The sequence below is a fragment of the Mobula hypostoma genome, chromosome 2 (assembly GCF_963921235.1).
Source record: "Mobula hypostoma chromosome 2, sMobHyp1.1, whole genome shotgun sequence".
Lineage (NCBI taxonomy): Eukaryota > Metazoa > Chordata > Chondrichthyes > Myliobatiformes > Myliobatidae > Mobula > Mobula hypostoma.
Genome location: NC_086098.1, coordinates 226,744,653 through 226,769,511, shown reverse-complemented (window position 1 = coordinate 226,769,511; position 24,859 = coordinate 226,744,653). Strand labels below are relative to the sequence as shown.

At 43.9% G+C, this 24,859-nt stretch overlaps 1 protein-coding gene across 1 annotated transcript; it reads right to left on the bottom strand.

Annotated features, from left to right (window-relative positions):
- Window positions 1-471: 471 nt before the first annotated feature.
- LOC134357913 (ankyrin repeat domain-containing protein 60-like) lies at window positions 472-19,121 on the bottom strand. The gene is made up of 4 exons (XM_063069686.1): window positions 18,835-19,121; window positions 11,899-12,065; window positions 8,358-8,523; window positions 472-592 (listed from the first exon to the last, which is right to left on the bottom strand). The coding sequence occupies exons 1-4, from the start codon at window positions 19,001-19,003 to the stop codon at window positions 543-545; spliced, it is 552 nt and encodes a 183-aa protein (XP_062925756.1). The 5' UTR covers window positions 19,004-19,121; the 3' UTR covers window positions 472-542.
- Window positions 19,122-24,859: the final 5,738 nt, after the last annotated feature.

Here is a 24,859-nt window from a genome sequence, read left to right as displayed (position 1 = left end):
ACTCAGACTTGTTTAAAGAAATCTCTGCCCAAGTAGCATCAATATATTACCTGTGGCACCAGAGGTCCCAATACACTTGACCACTGCGATCCTGCAATGAGAAATGTTGACCGTTCCATGCCTTGACAGCATTTTGGGAAATCTGATCACTTGGCTGCCCTTCTCCTACCTGCATACAGGCAGAGGCTAACGAGCAAGGCTCCAGAGATTAGGACAACAAAGAGGTGGTCACGGGAGTCAGACTGTTAATGTGATTGCTTCTAGTTGGTGGGCTGGGCTGTGTTCAAGGACTTACCTGTGGATCTGAATGAATACACCATGTTGTCATGGATTATATAAAAACAGTCCCCACAAGTGTGTCCCCACAAAATCAGTCAGAATCTTCCCAACCAGAAGTCCTGGATGAAGCATGAGATTCTCAATCTGCTGAGGGCCAGGCCAGTGGCATTTAGGTCTGTTGACCAAGTAAAATATAGAGGTCCAGGTACGATCTCCAGAAATCCATCTTGCGTGCGAAGTGGCAATTCTGGACCAAATTTGAATCACTGAGAGATGGTCAAGAGATGTGGCAGGGCTTGAATGCTATCACCTCCTGCAAAGTGAAACCAAGCAATATAAGTGACAACATACATCAAAGTTGCTGGTGAACGCAGCAGACCAAGCAGCATCTATAGGAAGAGGTGCAGTCGACGTTTCAGGCCAAGACCCTTCGTCAGGACTAACTGAAGGAAGAGTGAGTAAGGGATTTGAAAGTTGGAGGGGGAGGGGGAGATCCAAAATGATAGGAGAAGACAGGAGGGGGAGGGATGGAGCCAAGAGCTGGACAGGTGATAGGCAAAAAGGGATAAGAGAGGATCATGGGACAGGAGGTCCGGGAAGAAAGACAAGGGGGGGGGGACCCAGAGGATGGGCAAGAGGTATATTCAGAGGGACAGAGGGAGAAAAAGGAGAGTGAGAGAAAGAATGTGTGCATGGGCTTCATTTCCAGTTGAGCTCCTTTGCTTGCTTTGACCAACAAAACATACAGGCACCTTCATGAGCTCCCACAGCCCCTGATGACCTTGTGATTTCAGTCTCTGAGGCTGACATGAGAGCATCGTTCATGAGGGTGAATCCCTGGAATGAGACCAGACCAGACGGGGTACCTGACCTGTGCTGATCAATAGGCTGGAGTGTTCACCAATATCTTTAACTTCTCACTTCAGCAGTCTCACATACCCACCTGCTTCAAGCAGGCTTCAATTATACTGGTGCCTAAAAAGAAGACAGTAACTTGCCTCAATAACTTTCGTCCAGTAGCACTTACATCCACTGTGACAAAGTGCTTTGACACTTTGGTGATGAAACATATCAACTCCTGCCTGAGAAGCAACTTGGATCTGTTCCAATTTGCCTACCGGCACAGCAGGTCCACAGCAGATGCCATCTCATTGGCTCTTCACCTAACCCTAGAACATCTTGACAACAAAGATGCATATATCAGGATGCTCTTCATTCGGTATCATCATCCCCTCCGAACTAATCAATAAGCTTCAAAATCGTGGCTTCAATACCTTCTTGTGCAACTGGATTTCCTCACTTGTAGACCACAGTCAGTTTGGTTTAGGAAAGACACCTCAGCACAGGTGTGCCACGAGGCTGTGTGCTTACCCCCCTGATCTACTCTCTTTACACTTATGACTGTGAGGCTAAGCACAGCTCCATATTTAAATTAGCTGATGACATCACTGTCGTTGGCAAATCAAAGGAGGTGATGAATCAGCATAGAGGAGGGAGATTGAAAATCTGGCTCAGTGGTGCCCGAACAACAATCTGTCACTCAGTGTCAGCTAGACCAAGCAGCTGATTATTGACTTCAAGAGGAGGAAACCACAGGTCCATGAGAATATCTACATGGAACGCTGTCCCAGGAAAGCAGCACCCACCATCAAGGACCCCCACCATCTAGGCCATGTTTTCCTCTCTCTGCTACCATCAAGAAGAAGGTACAGGAACCTCAGGGCCAACAGCACCATATTCAAGAACAGTTATTACCCCTCAACCATCAGGCTCTTTAACCAAAGGGGATAACCTCACTCAACTTCACTCGCCCCAACACGGAACTATTCCCATAACCAATGGACTCACTTTCACGGACTCTTCATCCCACGTTCTGAAAAATTTATTGCTTATTTATTTATTATTATTACTTTTTATTTTTTCTCATCTCAAGCTGGTAAATCCTGAGGTAAGGGCATAGCCAAGCACACTCATTTCTCAATTGCTAGGAACTTTTGAACTATTCTAGTGGTGTTTAGTATTGTGGCTTTCTGGAGATTTACATAAATATTACTGTGTAGGCCTAATTGTTTAATGCTATTATGTAGTGACTTTGGGATGGTATCTGTTGTAGATATTACTATCGGGACAATGTATATACCCTGGTCATGTTCCATGGTCTTCCAATTTCCTATTTTAATTAAGCATATTTCTGGAGTTTTTTAATTTCTTGATTTCTGTATGTTATCTGTGTTTGGAATGGCTATATCAATTAATTAAGTTGTTCTTTTTTTTTGTTTATCCTGTAATGTTATATCCTGACAGTTGTTATGGATTGTCCTATCTGTAATAATGGATCAGTCATATTATAGTTTGTCAGACTCTGACTCTAAAACTGGATCAGGCTTGTATTAATAGTAAAGTATGGTGTCATTTATGAGTTTAAATTTTAAAGCAAGATTTTGATGAATAATGTTTGCTACTTGACAGTGTGTAAGTAATCAGATTGAGTTAAATTGCTGCAGGACACTGTAACGAGTTGTATTGTTTCTGGTTTCTCTTGGCATTTTCTGCATTTATTGTCTTTCTTTTCTTATGTGCTTTGTTTTTTTGTGTGTGCGTTAACCACCTAGTACTGTATGGCCATAAGGAACCCCTCTGTTTCTGGAAAGAGGTCTCCAAATCTGAGCTAGGCATTTGACACTCCCTTGTTGACATCAGGTCATGGGGATGTCCTCTATGACCTCGTGCCCTTCCATTGGTTAACTTTTTCTTCTGCAATGATAATTTCCTCATTTTTCTGGGTTGTGCTTTCATTTAAGTTTAGTAGTGTATACTACTTATTAGAATTGCATATGCTCGTGTGGAGTGCTGAATCCTGTTTTCTTTGATGAAAGTATATCCTTAGAAGTTGTATCTGACTGTTGTGTAAATTTTTCATGTCCATTATTCCACTTCCTCTTTCTATCCTAAATTGTGCTAATCTAAGTGCATAGAGTTTTCTAAAATTTCTCATTTCAGTTCTTATTTTTCTTTGTAAACTTTTCAGATCAGTTTTGGTCTAAGATAGTAAGCCAAAACCAAGGAAATAATATGTGTATAGCAAAACTGTTTATTGCCTGTGTTATATTTTTACTATTGAGCTCTGGCAGAATTTCTTAAGCCTTGATGTAAATTCTTTTGAATGTTTTCCTTTGATGCACTATGATCTATTTTTTTGCTTGCTGATATCCCAGATACTTATGTTTCATATTCATCCTTCGATTGTGTTACATTCTGCTGCTCCGTTTTATATTCTACTCGCTCTGTTGCACCTTTCTTTATGTTTCATGTTCTGCACTTACCTAGTCCAAAGTTCCTATTTATATCTTTAGAAAACAGTTCTACTCTTTGAATTAATTGTTTTAGCTTTACTGATGAAGGAGTGTATAATTTCAAATTGTCCATGTATAGAAGGTGTGTCAAGGTATAACTTGTTTGGTAGTCTCGGATTTGATACCCTATTTTCATTGAATTGAATTGAATTGACTTTATTTCTTACCTCCTTCACATATATGAGAGTAAAGATCTTTACGTTACGTCTCCATCTAAATGTGCAAAGTGCAATCATTGTAATTTATAATAATTTGTAATAAATAGAACAGTCAATGTAATATAGAGTACACTCAAATCAGCATGAGTTCATCGGTCTGATGGCCTGGTGGAAGAAGCTGTCCCGGAGCCTGTTGGTCCTGGCTTTTATGCTGTGGTACCGCTTCCCGGATGGTAGCAGCTGGAATAGATTGTGGTTGGGATGGCTTGGGTCCCCAGTGATCCTATGGGCCCTTTTTACACACCTGGCCTTGTAAATATCCTGAATCATGGGAAGTTCACAACTATAGATGCACTGGGCTGTCTGCACCACTCTCTGCAGAGTCCTGCGATTGAGGGAAGTACAGTTCCATACCAGGCAGTGATGCAGCCAGTCAGGATGCTCTCAATTGTGCCCCTGTAGAAAGTTCCATACCAAATCTCCTCAACCATCTGAGGTGAAAGAGGCACTGTTGTGCCTTTTTCACCACACAGCTGGTGTGTACAGACGACGTGAGGTCCTTGGTGACGTGGATGCCGAGGAACTTGAAGCTGTTTACCTTCTCAACCCCAGATCCATTGATGTCAATATGGGTTAGCCCCTCTCCATTCCTCCTGTAGTCCACAACCAGCTCCTTTGTTTTTGCGACATTGAGGGAGAGGTTGCTTTCTTGACACCACTGTGTCAGAGAGATGACTTCTTCCCTGCAGACCACCTTGTTATTGTTTGAGATAAGCCCAATCAATGTAGTGTCATCGGCAAATTTAATTAGATTGGAGCTGTGGGTGGCGATACAGTCATGGGTATTACAGGAAGTAAAGGAGGGACTCACTACGCAACCCTGAGAGGCTCCCGTATTGAGAGTCAGAGGGTTGGAGGTGAGGCATCCCATTCTTACGACCTGCTGGCGATCTGACCGGAAGTCCAAGATCCAGCTGCATAAGGTAGGGTCAAGGCCGAGGTCTCTGAGCTTCTTGTCGAGCCTGGATGGAACTGTGGTGTTGAATGCTGAACTGTAGTCCAAGAACAGCGTTCTCACCTAAGCATCCTTCTTCTCCAGATGTGTAAGGACGGTATGTAGAGCAGTGGCTATTGTGTCATCTGTCAATCAGTTGTGTCGGTAGGCGAATTGTAGGCAATTCAGTAAATTAGAGAGCGGGTTTAAAGCTAGACAAAATCATAATGGGCTTAGAGAGTCGCTCTGCAAAATGCCTCGGTTTATTTTGATAACGGTGGTTGTCCTTTTTTGACTGTTAATAGTGAGATTACAGTATGCCAATGCTTCATCAGATGTTGCAGGAATTACACAAATATTGGGTGTCGTTTATATGTATTAAGAACTTATATTAACCATGAGTGTGGGACAGAATGAAGTGTTTTTTTTGTAGTCAATATAACAACATGAAAGATATCTGCTTTTCCACCGGGCTTGATTCAGAATTACAGACTCTTATTATCAGTTGTTCATTACATCCTTTCAGCTCTTCTGTAAGTATATTGTGGTTAACTAAATGAGAGGGTGATTAGTTTGTGAGATGCAAGATTATTACTATTGTTATTATTTCTTTTCTTTTGTATTTGCAGTTTGTTGTCTTTTGCACATTGGTTGTTTGTCCATCCTGTCGGGGGTGGTATTCCATTGATTCTATTGTGTTTCTTGCATTTACTGTGAATGCCTGCAAGAAAATGAATCTCAGGGTTGTATCTAATGGTATGTATGTACATTAATAATAAAATTACTTTGAATTTTGGACTTTGAACTTTGAATATAGATCAGTTACAGATGAAGGCCAAGAAATGGTGGACAGAATTTAATCCAAATGGAGGTGTTGCACTTTGAGAGGTCAAATGTAAAGGGATAGTTTATAGTCACTGGCAGGATCCTTAGCAGCATTGATGCACAGGGGGTGTTGGGGTCCAAGCCACAGCTCCCTGTAAAATAGCCACACAAGTAGATAGGGTGGTAAAGAAGGCATATGGCATGCGCGCCTTCATTGGTCAGGGCACTGAGTACAAGAGTCAGGAAGTCACATCCCATCTATATGAAACTTTGATTAAGCCACACTTGGAATATTGCGCACAATTCTGGTCACCCCATTACAAGAAGCATGTGGAGACTTTGGAGAGGATGCAGAAGATATTTACCAGGATGCTGCCTGGATTAGAGAGTATGAGCTATAAGGAGGGTTTGGACAAACTAGATTTGTTTTCACTGGAGCATCGGAGGCTAAGGGGAGAGCTGATTGAAGTTCAAACAATGGGAGGCATAGGTAGGTAGACACTCGGAATCTTTCTCCCCAGGGTAAAAATAGCAAATACTCAAATAGATGCATTTAAAGTGAGAGCAGCAAATTTAAACAAGGTGTGTGGGGTAAGATTCTTCTTTACAAAGACTGGTAGGTGCCTGGAATGAGTTGAAATCAAATTCGAAGTGCAGCTTAAGAGGCTGATATAGGGACCTGCAAATATGTGGGGAACGGAGGCATATGGATCACGTACAAGCAGATGGGAATTATTTTAATTTGGCATCATGTTCAGTGTAGACATCATGGGCCAAAGGGTCGGTTGCTGTACTGACTTATGTTCTAAAAGGATGAAGATATGATACCATCTCTGACTGCAAAGTACACATTGCCATGCCCATCTCTATATGAGATTTGAATAGGTTTCCACCAATTTTCGGGCAGAAGGAAGTGAGGTGTTGAGCACAACCATCCCTGTCTCTGTAGCTCTTCAGCTCTGAAGTGTAGCTTCAAGCTGTACCAGAGCTGTGGGTAGTCAGGGCTGAAAACAGCAAGGTGTCCACTTCTTACTCCCATCCATCTGGCCCCCAGAAGGTAGGTCTGCATTAAGACCATAAGACGATAAGACATAGAAGCAGAGTCAGGCCATTGAGCCCATCGAGTCTCCTCTTCCATTCCATCATGGCTGATTTATTATCCTCCTCAACTTCATTCTCCTATCTTTTCCCCATAACTTTTGATACCCTGACTATTCAAGAACATATCAAACTCTGCCTTAATGTACCCAATTATTTGGCCTCCTCAGCTGTCTGTGGCAATGAATTTCACGGATTCACTACCCTCTGGCTAAAGAAATACCTTCTCATCTCCGTTCTAAATGGATGTCCCTCTATTCTGAGTCTGTGCCCTTTGGTCTGGGACTCCCCCACATTCACTCTATCTAGGCTTTTCAGTATTCGATAGGTTTAAATGAGATGCCCACCTCATTCTTCTAAACTCCAATGAGTACAGGCCCAGAGCCATCAAACACTCCTCATATATTTAACTCCTTCATTCCTGGAATCATTCTTGTGAACCTCTTCTGGATCCTTTGCAATGCCAGCACATCTTTTCTTAGATAAGGAGCCCAAAACTGCTCATAATACTTCAAGTGTGGGCTGTACAATGACTTAAAAAGCCTCAGCATTATATCCTCGCTTTTATATTCTAGTCCTCTCAAAATGAATGCTAACATTGCATTTGCCTTTCTCATCACTGACTCAACCTGCAATTTTACCTTTAGGGAATTCTGCATGAGGACTCCTAAGTCCCTTTGCATCTCTTAATTTTTGAATGTTGTCCCCATTTAGAAAATAGTACACACTTTTTTTCCATCTTCCAAAGTGCATGACCATACAATTCCTGACACTATATTCTACTTGTCACTTCTTTGCCCAATCTCCAAATCTGCCTAAGTCCTTCTGCAGACTTCCTGCTTCCTCAGTACCACCTGCCCCTGCACCTATCTCTATCTTCGTAATGTCTGCAAACTTGGCCACAAATTCTGTCATCCAAATCATTGACATATAGCATGAACACAGACCCCACTGGAGCAAAACTAGTCACCAGCAGCCAACCAGAAAAAGCCTCCTTCCTTCCCAATTTTTGCATCCTGCCAATCAGCCATCTTCTGTCCACTTTAGTATCTTTCCTGTAATACCATGGGTTCCTATTTTGCTAAGCAGCCTCATGTGTGGCAGCTTGTCAAAAGGCCTTCTGAAAATCCAAGTAAACAACATCCACTGACTCTCCTTTGTCGATCCTGCCTGTTATTTCCTCAGCTAATTCCAACAGATTTGTCAGTCAAGATTTCCCCTTGAGGAAACCATGTTGACTATGACCTACTTTATCATGTGCCTCCAAATATCCTGAAATCTCATCCTTAACAAAGGACTCCAACGTCTTCCCAACCAGTGAAGTCAGGCTAACTGTATGTACTAACAGACAAAGAAAAAGAAAAAAAATCCTTATCAGAAACTGACTTTGAGCCTCTGCCTGTCCAAGTTTCTTGAGCCAAGGCTTGTCCACTCTAACACTAATAGCTGACCTGCTTACACTTCACTTTTTTTTATTGGCTCGTGCCACCTGAGCTGAGCAAGCGAATGCTCGTGATGATTGCTGCCTGCCAAAAAGCTCTGAAAGGTCACGAGCTCTTTTTTAAACCTTGTGCTGCCTCGGCAAAAACAAACAACTGCTCGCGATGATTGCACCCCACCGAAACTACACTGTCTCTACCTGACACTTACCATTCATCAGTAGGAACCTGACCACATCCATGTGCCCTCGGTGAGAGGCGATAAGCAGGGCTATGAAATTACGCTCTGCAATCCAGGCTGCTCTCTTGGCCACTTTCATCCGCTGCGAATTCGGAGTGGAATACTTGCTGTGCTTGGTAACACCGAGGGATAGAAGCTGTAAGTCAACGAGCACTGTCACTGCCGAGTCATAGCCCACTCTCTCCCACCGCCCCCTGGTGTCTGTGCTGCAGACACACTAGGTCACCCACCCCCACCCCCACCCCGAGAGGGTGATGACAGCTATATCAAACCATGGTAGTCTGTGTGGCGAATTTGCTGTTTTTAGGACCAGAAAGATGTTGTTTGCTATTTCCCTCAGGCGATGCAGTAGGAGTATGACAACACATGAGAAAGGGTACCTGCTGTCACTTCCCCCCCCCCCACAGATGTCCACCCCTGCTGGACATGGCACTTGGGCACAGAGATGTCCAAGTTTTGTGCAGCTATGCCCTCACTGCCCTCCTGCACACCTCCATCCACCTTGTTAGTCAGCACCTTCCAGAGAAGATGGAAGCCAGTGATGATCTCAACAGGGACAATGGGCTGACAGCCCTGAAGTTCCTGGGACAAAATTCCAGAGGAAACAAAGACCATTGGTTACTAATTGGGTTCACTTCATCTACTGTACACTAAAGAGGACCAGCTGATTTCTCCAACGATACAACATCTCCTCTAAATGGCCTGGGAGCACTTGATTGATAGAACAATGTAGAAGAAGTTTGATTCCTAATGTGTGCTGTGTAGGGATGGTTCCATTATCCCTTCTTCAGTAGGATATAAGAACTGAACAGTAACATGGCTGATGTTGCCATTTATATCTTGCACTTCGTTCCATCCCAATCAGGAAATTAGAATTATATGTAACCATGGGGAAGAGATTATAATACAGAGATCATCTGGGACCTTACATAAACTGGACAAACCAAATTAGCATTTAAGTTTGGAAGGTGAATTCATGGAGATAGTTTCCATATCAGTACGTTGAGAAACTATTCATGGACAAACTATTTTAACTCTACTTTTATGCAGTAACAAACATTAATTGTACTCTGATAACACAGTCATCTCTGGGGAAGAGTGATCATAATAAAATAGAATTTTATATTGACAGTGAATTAGATCAATTTGAAGTGAATCTAAACAAATTAAATTTCAAAGGAAAGTGGTATGAGTTGGCAGTGGAAGACTGAGAGAGTATATTAAAATCTATGTCAGAAAATAAACAAGGGCTAACGTTTTAATAATTAATATATTATTTACAATATATATCCCTTTAACAAACAAAAAAACCACAAGAATAGTTTTCCAATTCTATTGGGAAAAATTAAAGACAGTAATAAATCAAAATTGGTTTATAATGTTTCCAAAAAAAAAGCTTAAGAAGTCCCCAGAATTCAGCAAAGGACCAGAGCAATTTTAAGGAAGGGTAAAGTGGCATATATTGGTGAACTAGTGGAAAGATAAAATGGACTGAGCTTCTATTGGTATTTATAAAGGATATAATTAGGAGTACTTCATGTGGAGCGTTTATAGACTGACAGGGAAGTGATAAAGAGGAATAAGTGAGTTTTTGTGCATGGAAGAAGATGTAAATTGGCAGAGAACCACACGTACAGACTGAATGAAGAGCTGAAAGAAATTGCCACTGAAAGGCACTGGAGAAATTAACAGGATTCAAGTCCTAGAAATCCTCAGGACCCAAAGACCTGCTTCAAGAAGACCACTACCATCCAAGGTAACATGCCTTAATAACCACTGCCCGGTGGCTCTGACATCTGCCATCATGAAGTGCCTTGAAAGGCTGTCACAACACACATTAATTCCAGCTTTCCAAACAACCTCAACACACTGCAATTTGCCTACTGCTAAAACAGATCTACCAGAGATACCATCTCCCTGGCCCTACACTCATTTCAGGAGTACCTGCACAGTAAAGACACATAAGTCAGAGTATGCTTATTGATTACAACTCAGCCTTCAATAATATGATTCCAAGCAAACTCATCTCCCAACTCCTAGACCTGGGATTCAACACCTCCCTTTGCAACTGGATTCTAGACTTCCTGCCCAATCAATTGCTATCAGTAAGGACAGACAGAAACAACTCCACCATGATTATCTTCATCACTGGTGCCCCACAAGGCTGTGTGTCCTCAACACCCAACTCTATTCCCTACACACTCACAACCGTGTGACCAGATTCTCCCCTAAGTGTATCTACAAGTTTGCAGATGATACCCCTGTGCTGGGTCGTATCTCACATCATTATGTCAGAGGGAGATAGAGAGCTTAGTGACATGGTGTCATGACACCAACCCCTCCCTCAGTGTCAGCAAAACAAAAGAGCTGGTCATTGACTTCAGTAAGGGAGGCAGTGCACACACTCCTTTTTACATCAATGCTGATGACGTCGCAAAGGTTGAGACTTTCAAATTCCTTGGAGTAAAGTCTGTGCTGATCCAATCACATTGCCAAAAAAGCTCACCAGTACCTCTACTTCCACATGACTTCTTTCATGTTCTCTGATTTTTACCGAGGTTCGGTAGAAAGCTTCCTATCCAGGTGCATCACAGCTCAATTCAGCAACCGTTCTGTCGGTGACCACAAAAGCTACAGAGAGTGTGGACACTGCTTCGTATTCATTGAGACCAGCCTTGCCTCCATTGACTCTGTGTCCACTTCTCACTGCTTCGGTAAAACAGCCAACATAATCAAAAACTCAACCCAGGACATCCTCTCTTCTCCACTCCCCCCTCAGGCAGGAGGTATAAAAGTCTACCACCAGGCTCAAAGGGCAGCTTCCATCCCACTGTTACAAAACCATTGCATGCTTCCCTCAAATGGTCGAATAGACAAGAAGGTGCAAGGTCATAACGAGGTAGATTATGTGGTCAAAAATCAATTTTATTCTATTCAATAACAAAAGCACAGAAGCTACCTTGAGTTTGGATGTACATGCTTTCAGGCCTCTGTATCTTCTGCCTGACGCAAGACAGCAGAACGGGGAATGACTAGGGTGGGTGGGGGCTTTTGGTTTCTGTAGCTGCACGTTAACTTTTATTGATAGACTGTAGGACACCGATGAATGGAAAGGAGGGAACACACTCAGCGACTGAGCCTCCTGGGTAGAGGATTCCAATATCCACCACCATCTGGGTGAGGATGTTCCTTCTGAACTCTGACCTGTGTTGAGACTGGCACTACTAGATTCAAGCACACCACTAATTTCTCACTACCCCCTCGCCCATCTGTCAGGGGAAAGCATCTTCCAACTTTAGAGGAGGGTTAAGGAGGTTCAGACATTCAACACAAAGGTGGATAAATCTTCAGGTAGGAAGGGAATTAAGGGCTAGGAGAATGGTGCAGGAAAATGATCAGCCATGATCTTATTGAGGGAAGTATAAGTGCTATGTGTGGACAATCCAAACCATGGAGAATTCTGCTTCACAATGATAGGAAGAGCCTGCCTTCCCCTGCTTCTACATTTTACATTGTCTATTTCTAGTTCTGCATTAGGCAGTGATACCTCCTGGATATTGCCAAGTGCAGCAGCTCGGAACAGATTCTGCAAACCATCCTGAGACCAGGTTTTAATCCTTATCGTTCCACCACCGATTACGCCGTTGAATTTCAGGGTGACGTTGTCAGGCATTTCTCCTGCGGAGCACAAACATCGTTAGGCAGGATCATCTTGCAGCCACGTTTCAGAATCAGAATCAGGCTTATTATCACCGACAGTTGTTGTGAAAGATTTGGGCAAGACATTAAAAAAAAGTTACAATAAAAATATAAATTAAAATTTGTTGCAAAAGAGGAATAGTGAGATAGTGTTCATGGACCATTCAGTAATTTGGTGGCAGAGGGGAAGAAGCTGTTCCTGAAAAATTTAGCGTAGATCTTCAGACCCCTGTGCATCCTCCTTGATGGTAGTATTGAGAAGAGGGCATGTTGCAGATAGTGAGGGTCCTAAATGATGAATGCCATCTTCCTTCAGCATCGCCTTTTGAAGATGGCCTCAGTGGTGGGGAGGGTGGAACTGGCTGGGTCTACAACCGTCTGCAGCCTCTTTCTATCCTGTGCTTTGGAGCCTCCATCCCAGGCAGAGATGCAACCAGTCAGAGTGCTCTCCTTGGTACAATGGCATAATAATTACTGAGATGAGTGTTACACTGTGCAATATCACCAGGTTCTGGAGTAAACAGCTCTACTCAAAAGCAGAGAAGGTTTTAAGCTAGTCTGATGAGACCAGGGAACAGAGGAAGGCAAATCAGTGTCGTGGGTCACTTCATTGAAACCAAGTCTGGGACCTTTCTGTGTTCAGGACTGCATGATTCACATCTCTCAGAACTAGTCCATTACAACAAAGGAGGTCATTCATCCCACGTTGACTGTACCATCCTATTCCTAACATACCCCACAAAACATCCACTCTGAACAATTTCTCCACTCATTTGTGTCAGGGGCAATTTACAGCAGCCGATTAAACTACCAGCCTGCGCGTCTTTGGATTGTGGAAGTAAACCAGGAGCAGCACGGTACTGGTGCTGTTAGCGCGTTTAGGGTTCGAATCCCACCACTGTCTGTAAGGAGTTTGTATCTTCTCCCTGTGACCAGCTGGGTTACCCCTCCGGGTATTCCGATTTCCCTTATTCCAAAGACATATGGTCAGGGTTAGTAAGTTAGCCTGTAATGTTGGCACCAGAAGCGTGGTGACACTTTCAGGCTGTCGAAGCACAATCCTTGCCAATTTGATTTGATGCTAACGACACATTTCACTGTATGTTTGATGTCTGTGTGACAAATAAAGCTAATCTGTAGATCTTTAATTTTTAAACCAGAGCAGTGGGGGAGACCCACGTGGTCATAGGGAGTCGTGAAAACCCCCCACAGCACTGTATCAGTGAGGTAGCAGCCTCCCAGGCTGTGCCATCCCATCACCCTCATGACAACACTTCTGGGAACAACAGTCATCCATGCATGAGGTGTTGCCAGAATACGAATAGTCTATCAGACTAACAATAGCGGCTCTGATCAGAGGGACCAACACTTGTGAGCAAAATGCTTTACGGAGCAGCAACTTTCCACAGCAGAGGGCTGGCAGTGGAAGAAGATAGAATTTAGAACATTACTGCACAGTACAGGGCCTTTGACTCACAAGTTTGTGCCGATGTTTTGACCTACTAAGAGCAAAATAACCCTTCCCTTCAACATAACCCACCATTTTTCTATCATCCATATGCTCACCTAAGAGCTTCATAAATGTCCCTAGTGTAGCTGCCTCTATCTACCACCACCCCTGTGTAAAGAGCTTAATTCTGACACCCCTCTATATTTCACCAGTCACCTGAAAATTATGCCCCCTGGTATTAGCCATTTTCACCATGGGAATATGTCTCTGGCTATTCACTTAATCTATGTCTTTTATCATCTTGTACACCTCTATCAAGTCACCGCTCATCCTCCTTCGCTCCAAAGAAAAAAGCCCTAGCTCACTCAACCTTTCCTCATAAGAAATGGTCTCTAATCCAGGCAGCATCCTGGTAAATCTCCCCTGCACTCTCTCAAAAGCACCTATACTCTTTGTGGCTCACCACTACTGAAGTGACTAGAACTGAACACAATATATGCCAAGTGTGGTCTAACCAGGGTTTTATTGTGCTGCAACAATACCTCGTGACTCTTGACCTCAATTCCTCAACTAATTGCTTGCAATACTGTGTGTCCGACAGAGTGATCAGCAGCACTGGGGCTCCACAGGGGACTGTCTTGTCTCCCTTTCTCTTCACCATTTACACCTCAGACTTCAACTACTGCAGAGTCTTGTCATCTTCAGAAGTTTTCGGATGACTCTGCCATAGTTGGATGCATCAGCAAGGGAGATGAGGCTGAGTACAGGGCTACGGTAGGAAACTTTGTCACATGGTGTGAGCAGAATTATCTGCAGCTTAATGTGAAAAAGACTAAGGAGCTGGTGGTAGACCTGAGGAGAGCTAAGGTACCGGTGACCCCTGTTTCCATCCAGGGGTCAGTGTGGACATGGTGGAGGATTACAAATACCTGGGGATACAAATTGACAATAAACTGGACTGGTCAAAGAACACTGAGGCTGTCTACAAGAAAGGTCAGAGCTGTCTCTATTTCCTGAGGAGACTGAGGTCCTTTAACATCTGCCGGACGATGCTGAGGATGTTCTACGAGTCTGTGGTGGCCAGTGCTATCATGTTTGCTGTTGTGTTCTGGGGCAGCAGGCTGAGGGTAGCAGACACCAACAGAATCGAGAAACTCATTCGTAAGGCCAGTGATGTTGTGGGGATGGAACTGGACTCTCTGACGGTGGTGTCTGAAGAGAGGATGCTGTCTAAGTTGCATGCCATCTTGGTCAATGTCTCCCATCCACTACATAATGTACTGGGTGGGCACAGGAGTACATTCAGCCAGAGACTCATTCCACCGAGATGCAGCACAGAGCATCATAGGAAGTCATTCCTGCCTGTGGCCATCAAGCTTTACAACTCCTCCCCTGGAGGGTCAGACACCCTGAGCCAATAGGCTGGTCCTGGACTTATTTCATAATTTACTGGCATTAGTTACATATTACTATTTAACTATTTATGGTTCTACTACTATTTATTATTTATGGTGCAACTGTAACGAAAACCAATTTCCCCTGGGATCAATAAAGTATGACTATGACCATGACTATGACTATGACTAATTAAGGTCAACACACCATGTGCCTTCTTAACAACCCTATCAATTTGTGCAACAAATTTGAGGAGCCCCAGGACCTCCACACTGCCAAGAATTGTGCCATTAACCCTGTATTTTGCTTTTAAATTTGACTTTCCAAAGTGGATTACTTCACACTTCTCTGGTTAAACTCCATCTGCCACTTCTCAGCCCAGCTCTGCATCCTGTCAATGTTCCATTGTATCCTATGACAACCTTCAACAGTATCCACAATTCCACCAACCTTTGTGACATCTGCAAACTTACTAACCCACCCTTCCCCTTCCTCATCCACGTTATTTATAAAAATCTCAAAGAGCAGGGGTCCTGGAACAGATCACTGTGGAGTACTACTGGTCACTGACCTCCAGACAGCATACATTGCATCTACGAGCACCCTCTGCCTTCTGTGGGCAAGCTAATTCTGAATCCCTGGATTCCATGTCTCATGAATGAGTCTACAAGATATACAAGATATTAAGAGGAATAGATAGAGTGGACAGCCAGCGCCTCTTCCCCAGGGCACCACTGCTCAATTCAAGAGGACATGGCTTTAAGGTAAGGGGTGGGAAGTTCAAGGGGGATATTAGAGGAAGGTTTTTCACTCAGAGAGTGGTTGGTGTGTGGAATGCACTACCTGAGTCAGTGGTGGAGGCAGATACACTAGTGAAATTTAAGAGACTACCAGACAGGTATATGGAGGAATTTAAGGTGGAGGGTTATATGGGAGGCAGGGTTTAAGGGTTGGCACAACTTTGTGGGCCGATGGGCCTGTACTGTGCTGTACTATTCTATGTACTACCATGGGGAACTTTATCAAGCACCTTACTAAATCCATAAACACCACATCCACTGCTCTACCTTCATCAATGTGCTTTGCCACATTCTCAAAGAATTCAATGGCTCATGAGCAATGATCGGCCCCCCCGCCCAGAAAGCCACAATGACTATCCCTAATCAGAGCATACTTCACCAAATGCTCGTAAATCCTGTCTCTAAGAATCACTCCAATAATTTGCTCACCACTGAAATAAGACTCACTCATCTCTAATTCCCAAGGTTATCTCGATTCCCTTTCTTGAACAAGAGAATAACATTTGCCACCCTCCAATCATCTGGAACTACTCCTGATGCCAGTGAGGATGCAAAGATTTTGCCAAAGACTCTTCCCTTACTTCTCCTAGTAACCTGGGGTATATCCCATCCAGCCCCAGGGACTTACCTGTCCTAATGATTTTCCAAATTCCAGCACTTCCTCTTTCTTGACATCGACAGGTTCAACATATCAGCCTGATTTACACTGTTCTCATGTTCAAAAAGATCCCTCATACTGGTGAATACTGAAGTAAAGCATTCATTAAGGATCTTCCCTACTGGTTAGAAGTATTAGTGATCAGTCCTACCCTCACTCTGGCCGTCCTTCCTAATCTTCACGTATGTACATTACGCCTTGAGGTTTACTTTAATCCTACTTGCCAAGACCTTCTCATGTCCCCTTCTAGCTCTCCCTGCTCTATTCTTCAGCTCCTTCCTGGCTACCTTGTAGCTCTCTAGAGCCCTGTCTGGTGGGCGAGATTACAAGTGAGCGTTAGAGCTGAAGTTAACAGACTCCAGTTCCCAATCACTACCTGGTCCCTCCAGCTCCCAGTCACTACCTGGTCCCTCCAGCTCCCAGTCACTACCTGGTCCCTCCAGCTCCCAGTCACTACGTGGTCCCTCCAGCTCCCAGTCACTACCTGGTCCCTCCAGCTCCCAATCACTATCTGGTCCCTCCAGCTCCCAGTCACTACCTGGTCTATGCTGGAAGGAGGTGCCCAGTTGAGTCACTGGCTGGCTGGAGATGCCACAGATGTGGCTACTGCAACACTGTTTAGATTCATTCCCTAATTTCAGCAGAAAGCACTCCCCATGCCAACACAACAGTTTTCCCCAGTGCCCCAGCAGACTGGTAATGATGGCACACTCAGAATCAGAATCAGGTTTATTATCACGGATATATGTCAGGAAATTAGTTATTTTGTGGCAGCAAGACACAGAAATGACTAAAGTTGCAATAAAAATTAAATGGTGAAAAGAGGACTGCTGAGGTAGTGTTCACGGGTTCTGATGGCAGAGGGAAAAAGCTGTTTCTAGAACGTTGGGTGTGGGTCTTCAGGCTCCTGTATCTCCTCCCTGAATGATAAGAAAAACAATTCCTGGGCGATAGAGGACCTAAATAATGAATGCTTCCTTCTTGAGGCCCCACCTTTCAATGGCCACGAGACTGGCCCATGATGGAGCAGATATTGATCACACAGAACAACACAGCACAGGGACAGGGCCTTCATGATACCTGTGCCAAGTGTGATGCCATACCAAACTCATCCCTTCTGCCTGCACAGAATCCGTATCCACCCCCCTCCGCCCCCACCCATTCCCTGCATGCTCACGTGTCAAAGTAAAAAGCTGTTGAACGCTACTGTAGTATCTGCTTCCACCATCATCCCTGGCAGCCCATTGCAAGCACCCACCACTCTGTGTAAGAAAAGAAAGATGCCCCATACACCCTCTTTAAAACTTCCCCTCTCCCACCTTAAAGCAACGCCTTTCAGTATTTGTCTTCTCCACTCTGGGAGAATGGTTGGGCTGTCTACTCTCTCTGTACCTCCCATAATTTCATAATGTGACTTGCTTCCAAGACCAGGAAGGGGCCAATAATTGGAGAGAGAGTGAGGGGACACGGAGTGAAGTTATGGAGGCTGGTGAATTCTCTGGTATCATTCTGTGACTTCTGGCTGTTAACTAATTTCCGGTTTGTTACTATGAAGAAGCAGTGGGGAAATAAAAAAAAAACTTTTAAAACATGTTTGACACAAGATTCTTCAGATACTGTGAAGTTAGAACAACACACACAAAATGCTAGAGAAACTCAGCAGGTCAGGCAGCGTCTATTAATAAACAGTCGACATTTTAGGTCAAGACGCCAGTCCTGATGATGGTCTCAGATCCAAGTGTCGGTAGTTTATTTCCCTCCATAGATCCCACCTGACCTGCTGAGTTCCACCAGTATTTTGAGAGTATTGTTAAAAAAAATACTTTTTTAAGGTTAAAGATGGTGGGTGTGTGTGTGTGGGGGGGGGGGTGGGGTGGGGAATGTCTGGTTGACCAGCTGTCATGCATCATCCAATGGAATGACAAAGAGTCTACTTGTTTTTTGATTGGCTGGGAAGATGAAATACCTCAAGGACGGTGAGGATAAGGCTAACTGAAGGTCAGGAGGCAAACCTCTGGAACATGTTGTGTTGGCTGTCCTACCCTTCCCCAGCTCACTGTAGAAATAGAAACACAGAAAACCTACAGCACAATACAGGCCCTTCAGCCCACAAAGCTGTGCCCAACATGTCCTTACCTGAGAAATTACCTAGGGTTACCCATAGCCCTCTATTTTTCTGAGCTCCATGGACTCTCCAGGAGTCTCTTAAAAGACCCTATTGTTCCCGCCTCTACCACCGACGCCAGCAGCCCATTCCACACACTCAGCACTCTCTGTGTAAAAAAACTTATCCTGACATCTCCTCTGTACCTACTTCCAAGCACCTTAAAACTGTGCCCTCTCGTGTTAGCCATTTCAGCCCTGAGAAAAAGCCTCTGACTAGTGACCAGTGGATGGGGGATGGTGAAAGCAGAGCTGTGAGGGAGAGTTAACCCGGAGCCTTACCTTCATCGATGTAGTAGAGCCTCTGGTAGTTGGTGGGGATGCCGGTAATCAGCTCCAGTTTGGATTTCATCTGCGCTATCGTCATGTTACCATGGCAGCTTCTTATTTGGAAATTCTCCTCTGTTTCCTCCAGGTGAACTTTCAGGCTGAAGGCCCTCTGGCGCGGCATGAGGAGCTAAAGGGGTTTTAGTGACAGGTCTTCTTTCACCTTGACCGACTGCTGGGAAAAGGAACTTAGGGCTCCGGCCGGAGAGCCTGGGATCAACATTCCACAAAAATCAAAGGGAGAAATGGCTGGTAATTCATTCTTTTCTAAATGTCATATGGGTAAAAATAGTTAAGCACCTTGAGGGTTTCACTGCCTGTGGCATACGCTGGCGATTGTGACCAGAGTTTTGTTTGACATCTCCTTGGAGACCAGGCTTTGCTTGCTCAGCACTGTGAGGTGGAGAGTCCAACAGCTACCGCCAGCTCCAGTTTAGTTAAAAGAGCCATTTTATTGTTATTTTGTCTGGACAGTAATACAGCACAAATAAAATGAGACGAATTCTCACCAGGAATAGGGGAGTGAAAGTTGTGTGTGCATGTTTCAGTGAATTAGGGTGTGTGAATGCAGATCAGGGAGAGTGTTTACTGAGTGAGTGCATGATTGTGTTTGTAAGTGTGTCTGAGAGGGTGAGGGAGAAAAATGCACGTGAGAGATTGTGTGTGTGTGTGTGTGTGAGAGAGAGAGGGAGAGAGAGACAGACAGACAGAGAGATAGAGAGACTGAGATTGTGCATCTGTGTGTGTGAGAGAATGACAGAGATAGAGACAAAGACAGAGTCAGGGACAGAGACAGAGATTTTGTGGCAGACAGAGATTGAGATTGTGCAAGAGAGAGACTGATATTGTGTGTGTATGAGAGAGGGACTGAAATTGCATGTCAGAGAGAGAGACTGAGATTGTGTTGTGTGTGTATATGTGTGTGAGAAAGAGAGAGGGAAAGATTATCTCTGAGTGTGTGTGTCTGTGAGAGAGTGAGAGAGACTGAGATTGTTTCTGTGTGTGAGAGACTGCATGTGAGTGAAAGACAGAGACAGAAATTATGTGTGTGTGAGTGTGAGAGGCAGACCAAGATTGTGTGTGTGAGAGAGAGACCCGAGATTTTGTGGTGTGTGTGTGAATAAGAATGAGAGAGAAGCACTGAGTTTGCATGTGTGAGAGACTGAGATGGCATGTGTAAGTGTGAGAAACAGAGAGAAACAGAGATTGTGTGAGAGACAGAGACTGTGTTTGTGTGCACATCTGTCTGTGTGTGTGTATGTGTGTGAAAGAGCGAGAGAGAGAGACAGATTGTGGGAGTGTGTGACAGAGAAAGGACTGAGATTGTGTGAGTGTGAAAGAGAGACCAAGATGTGTGTGTGTGTGTGTGTTGAGAGAGAAAGTTATTGGGAAAGAGATTGTGTTAGACCATGTGGCATAGGAGCAGAATCAGGCCAATAGGCCCATCGAGTCTGCTCTGCTATTCAATCATAGCTGATCCTTTTTCCCCTGCTCAGCCTCACTCCCCGGCCTTCTCCCTGTAACCTTTGATGCCCCATCAATCAAAAACTTATCAAGCTCTGCCTTAAATGCACCCAACAACCTGGACTCCACAGCTTCCTGTGGTAATAAATTATGTAAATTCACCATCCTCTGGCTAAAGAAATTTCTCCGCATTTCTGTTTTAAATGGGTGCCCCTCTATCCCGAGGCTATGCCCTCTTGTCCTAGACTCCCGCGTCATGGGAAATAGCCTTTTCACATCTACTCTGTCTAGGCCTTTCAACATTCGAAAGGTTTCAATGAGATCTCCCCTTATTCCTCTAAATTCCAGCGTGAACAGACCCAGAGCCATCAAACTGTGCTCGTATGATAACCCTTTTATTCCTAGTCATCCCTGTGAACCTCCTCTGGACCCTCTCCAATGCCAGCACAACTTTTCTTAGATGAGGAGCCCAAAACTGTTCACGATACTCAAGGTGAGGCCTTACCAGTGCCTTATAAAGCCTCAGCATCACAACCTTGCTCTTGTATTTTAGACCTCTTGAAATGAATGCTGACATTGCATTTGCCTTCTTCTACCTGCAAGTTAACCTTTAGGATATTCTGCACGAGGACTCCCAAGTCCCTTTGCATCTCAGATTTTTGGATTTTCTCTCCGTTTAGAAAATAGTCTGCACATTTATTTCTTCTACCAAAGTGCATGACCACGCATTTTCCAACACTGTATATCACTTGCCACTCTTTTTTTTTAATTAAGTGCAATCGTGAACACTAGCCAGATCAGAAATGCTGATCAAGTCAACTAGTTCCCAAAGAGAACTCTGACAGGCCAATCAGATGGTTCACTGCTGCTCAGCGACAGAACACAAAAAAAATCATATGTACAATTAAGAAACATTAAAAAATAGTAGAAATACTAGAGTCATGATGATCATGATGAAGTCTGCTGGAGAGAGACATTTATACACATGCTATCCTCCATAATTCAAAGAGATCGAAAGATAAGGTTGCAGGGTGACAAAATGTGGCAGGAGCACTTGGAACTAAAAACTAATTCCTCCTGGGAGAAAGCAGCACCTGTTCTTTCCACACTCTTCTCCAGCAGTTTAAGGACTAAGTCCAGCTGGAACGTAACTCACAAGTGCTCTTGAAAGTCAGGTATTAACCCTACCAACCAACAACCAAGCATGGCCATCCTGGTCCCCTTCATGATAGCTTATGAAGAGGCATGTGACTTCCGTCCCAGAGATGATAGGTGTTTGTGCACTCGACTCTTGAAGGCTTGGACCCCATCGTTGCAGATGCTTCCAACCACAGCATCTGGAAGGCTGTTCCAAATTCTGACAGCACAGTGATGGAAGCTTCTATCCAGTGTGTGGGTTCTCGCATCAGGCACAGAAACAGCATGAGCAGGCATAGATAAACTTGATCGTGTGGTGCACCGTCTCTCATAAGGTGAAGGCAGCATGGCACGAAGGTCTGCAGGGCTGTGGCTGGTGTGCATTTTGTATAGCACAGTAGCTGCAGCAACCTGTCTGTGGTGTAAACTACTGCTGGCTAGCTTCTCACAAGCTGTGGCTTCATCTACACCTATAATCCTGAGAGCCTTCCTTTGAATGGAATCAAGCTGGCTGAGGACACTCTGTGAGGCATTCATCCATGATAAGCAGGCATTCTCCATGATACTTCGTACCTGGGCTTTGTAAACCGTGGCTCTTCCGTCTCTGTCTAGTTTGGATGCTACTTTCCACAGAGCTCCAAGCCTTTGTCCAGCCTTGTTTGAAATAGTGGAAAGGTGTTTATCCCACACCAACTTGCTGTCAATATTAACACCAAGGATTACTAGCTCCTTCTTTAAATGCAGCTTGCAGTTCCCAAAATACAGGTCGGGGTTAGATGGATTCCTCTTCCTAGACATCACCATCACCTTGCACCTAGTAGGCTCAAAGGTGACATTCCAGTCGTCTGCCCGGGCTTTCATTCTGTCGAGATCCCTATTCAGGCCCGCTGTCACTGTATTACTCTGTCCCACTCTAATTGGTGCAAATAGTGTGGAGTCGTCAGCATACAGGTACAGCTCGTTGCTGCATGCTTCAGCCAACTCTCTTGCACATTCTCCTGATCTAAGTCCTTCTGCAGCCTAGCCATGTTCTCAACACTACCTGCCCCTCCACCAATCTTTGTATCATCTGCAAACTTGGCAACAAATTTCACGGCACATACCGGTGATAATAAACCTGATTCTGTTTCTGAAAACAAAGCCATCTATTCCATCATATAAATCATTGACATACAGCATAAAAAGAACACTTTGTGAGAAAGAGAGACACTGAGCTTCATGTGTGAGAGACAGAGAAATTGTATGTGAGAGAGCGATTCAAATTGAGTGTGAGTGAGACTGAAATTGTGTGTGAGAGAGAAAGGACTGAGATTGTGTATGTTGGTGAGAGACAGATTGTGTGTGTGTGAGAAAGAGAGAGAGACTGAGATTGAGTGTGTGTAAGAAAGAGATAGTGATTGTGTGAGTGAAAGAGACTAGGATTGTGTGTGTGAGACACACAGATGGAGACACTGACAGACACACATTGTGTGTGTGTGTGTGAGACAGACATAGATTGTGTGTGTGTGTGTGAGACAGACACACAGATTGTGTGTGTGTGTGAGAGAGACTGCATGTGTGAGATTGAGATTGCATGAGTGAGACAGATAATGCGCGCGCGTGTGTGTGTGTGTAAGAGAGAGAGAAAAGACAGATTGTGTGTGAGAGACAGATTGCGTGTGTAAACCAGAGATTGATATTGCATGTGAGAGTAAATTTGTGTATGCGTGAGAGAAAGGAAGAGGACAAGGGTCAGAAACTGAGATTGTGTGTGAATGAAAGTGACCATTAGAAACAGAGACCGAGGAAGACAGTGATTTTGTGTTTGTGTGTGTGTGAGAGAGAAAAGCTGACTGAGATTGTGTATGTGAGGGAGAGAGACAGAGACAGAAATTGTGTGTGTGAGTGAGAGTGACAGAAGGAAACAGTAACTCAGTGTGCTTGTGTGTGACAGACTATTATTTTGTGTGACCGATTGTTTATGAGGTTGAGATTGTGTGTATGAGAGACTGAGATTGTGTGTGTAAGACTGAGATTATAAGTGTGAGATCAAGATTGTGTGAGTGTGTAAGAGAGAAAGATTATGTGTTTGTGTGTGTGTGTGTGTGTGAGAGAGAGAGAGATAGAGATAGAGATGGTCTTTGTGATTATATGTGTGTGACAGATGAGAAAGAGAGAGAGACTGAGATTGTGTGTGAGAGACAGAGACTGAGATTGTGAGTGAGAGACAGAGACAGATTGTGAGTGGGTGTGTGTGAGAGACTGACATTATATGTGTGTGTGTGAGAGAGACTGAGATTGTGTGTTGTGTGAGTGAGTGAGTGGGCTGAGATTGCAGATGTAATAGAGGGAGACTGAGATTGCATGTGTGAGAGACAGAATGTCACGATGTGCTTTGGCAATGTTGGAACCCAAGTGCAGAGGAAAGACAGATTCCAATGTGGAGATACCGACAAGAGTTTATTCATAATAATTCCAAAAGAACATTGGTAGTGTGGTTGAATGACACCATGAGAAGTAATATTCTCAAAACTAGGACCCCTCGATTAGCGCTAATCAGGCATCCGCTTAAATAAATCAAATAACACAGAATCCTTGAGCCTATCCAAGTAAACATAACAAGCTTAAATAGAAAGCACCAGGAGACCATATTACAAAGGGTGAGTTGCTCAAGAAAAACTAAACAGGAGACAGAGAGATACAGACTAAGAGACAGGCAGAGAGAGACAGAGTGAGAGAGACTGAGATATTGTGTGTGTGTGTGAGAGGGAGATTGCATGTGAGACATTGAGCGCAAGAGAAAGATTGTGCATGTGTGTTTGTGAGACAGATTAAAAATGAGAAATTGTGTGGGTGAGAGAGAGTGTGTGTGTGTGTGTGTGTGTGTGTGTGTGTTTTGTCCTCCTTTTCCTCCCACCAATTTATTATGCTGGCATCTTCCCTTTCTTTTCCTTTCCAGTCCTGATGCAGGGTCTTGTCGACTGTTTATTCATTTCCATAGATGCTGTCTGATTTGCTGAGTTCCTCCAGCATGTTGCATGTTAACCTAAAACAAACTGCTTTTGTTGTTTGTGACATCTTTTTTTAAAGTTGTCTTAGTTCATTTAAATATTTCCAACAAAAAAACTTACTCATTTTAATGTCTATTATTTAATTGATACTTTTTGATAGAAATGTAAAAAAATGTTCCAAAGCTAAGTCCAAATATTTCAGTAGGCCACAAAACTTTTGAAGGTAGTCAAAAGCACAATTTCACTAGTTGTTGAAGTCATTTTATTCCACCATTTCATTGATGATGCTTAACTCAACAGCCCCTCCTCTTGTTCATCCCACAACAGATATTACAGATGCAGGCTAACCTGGAGCATCACGTGACCTGTGTGGGTCTGTAGAGGCCAGA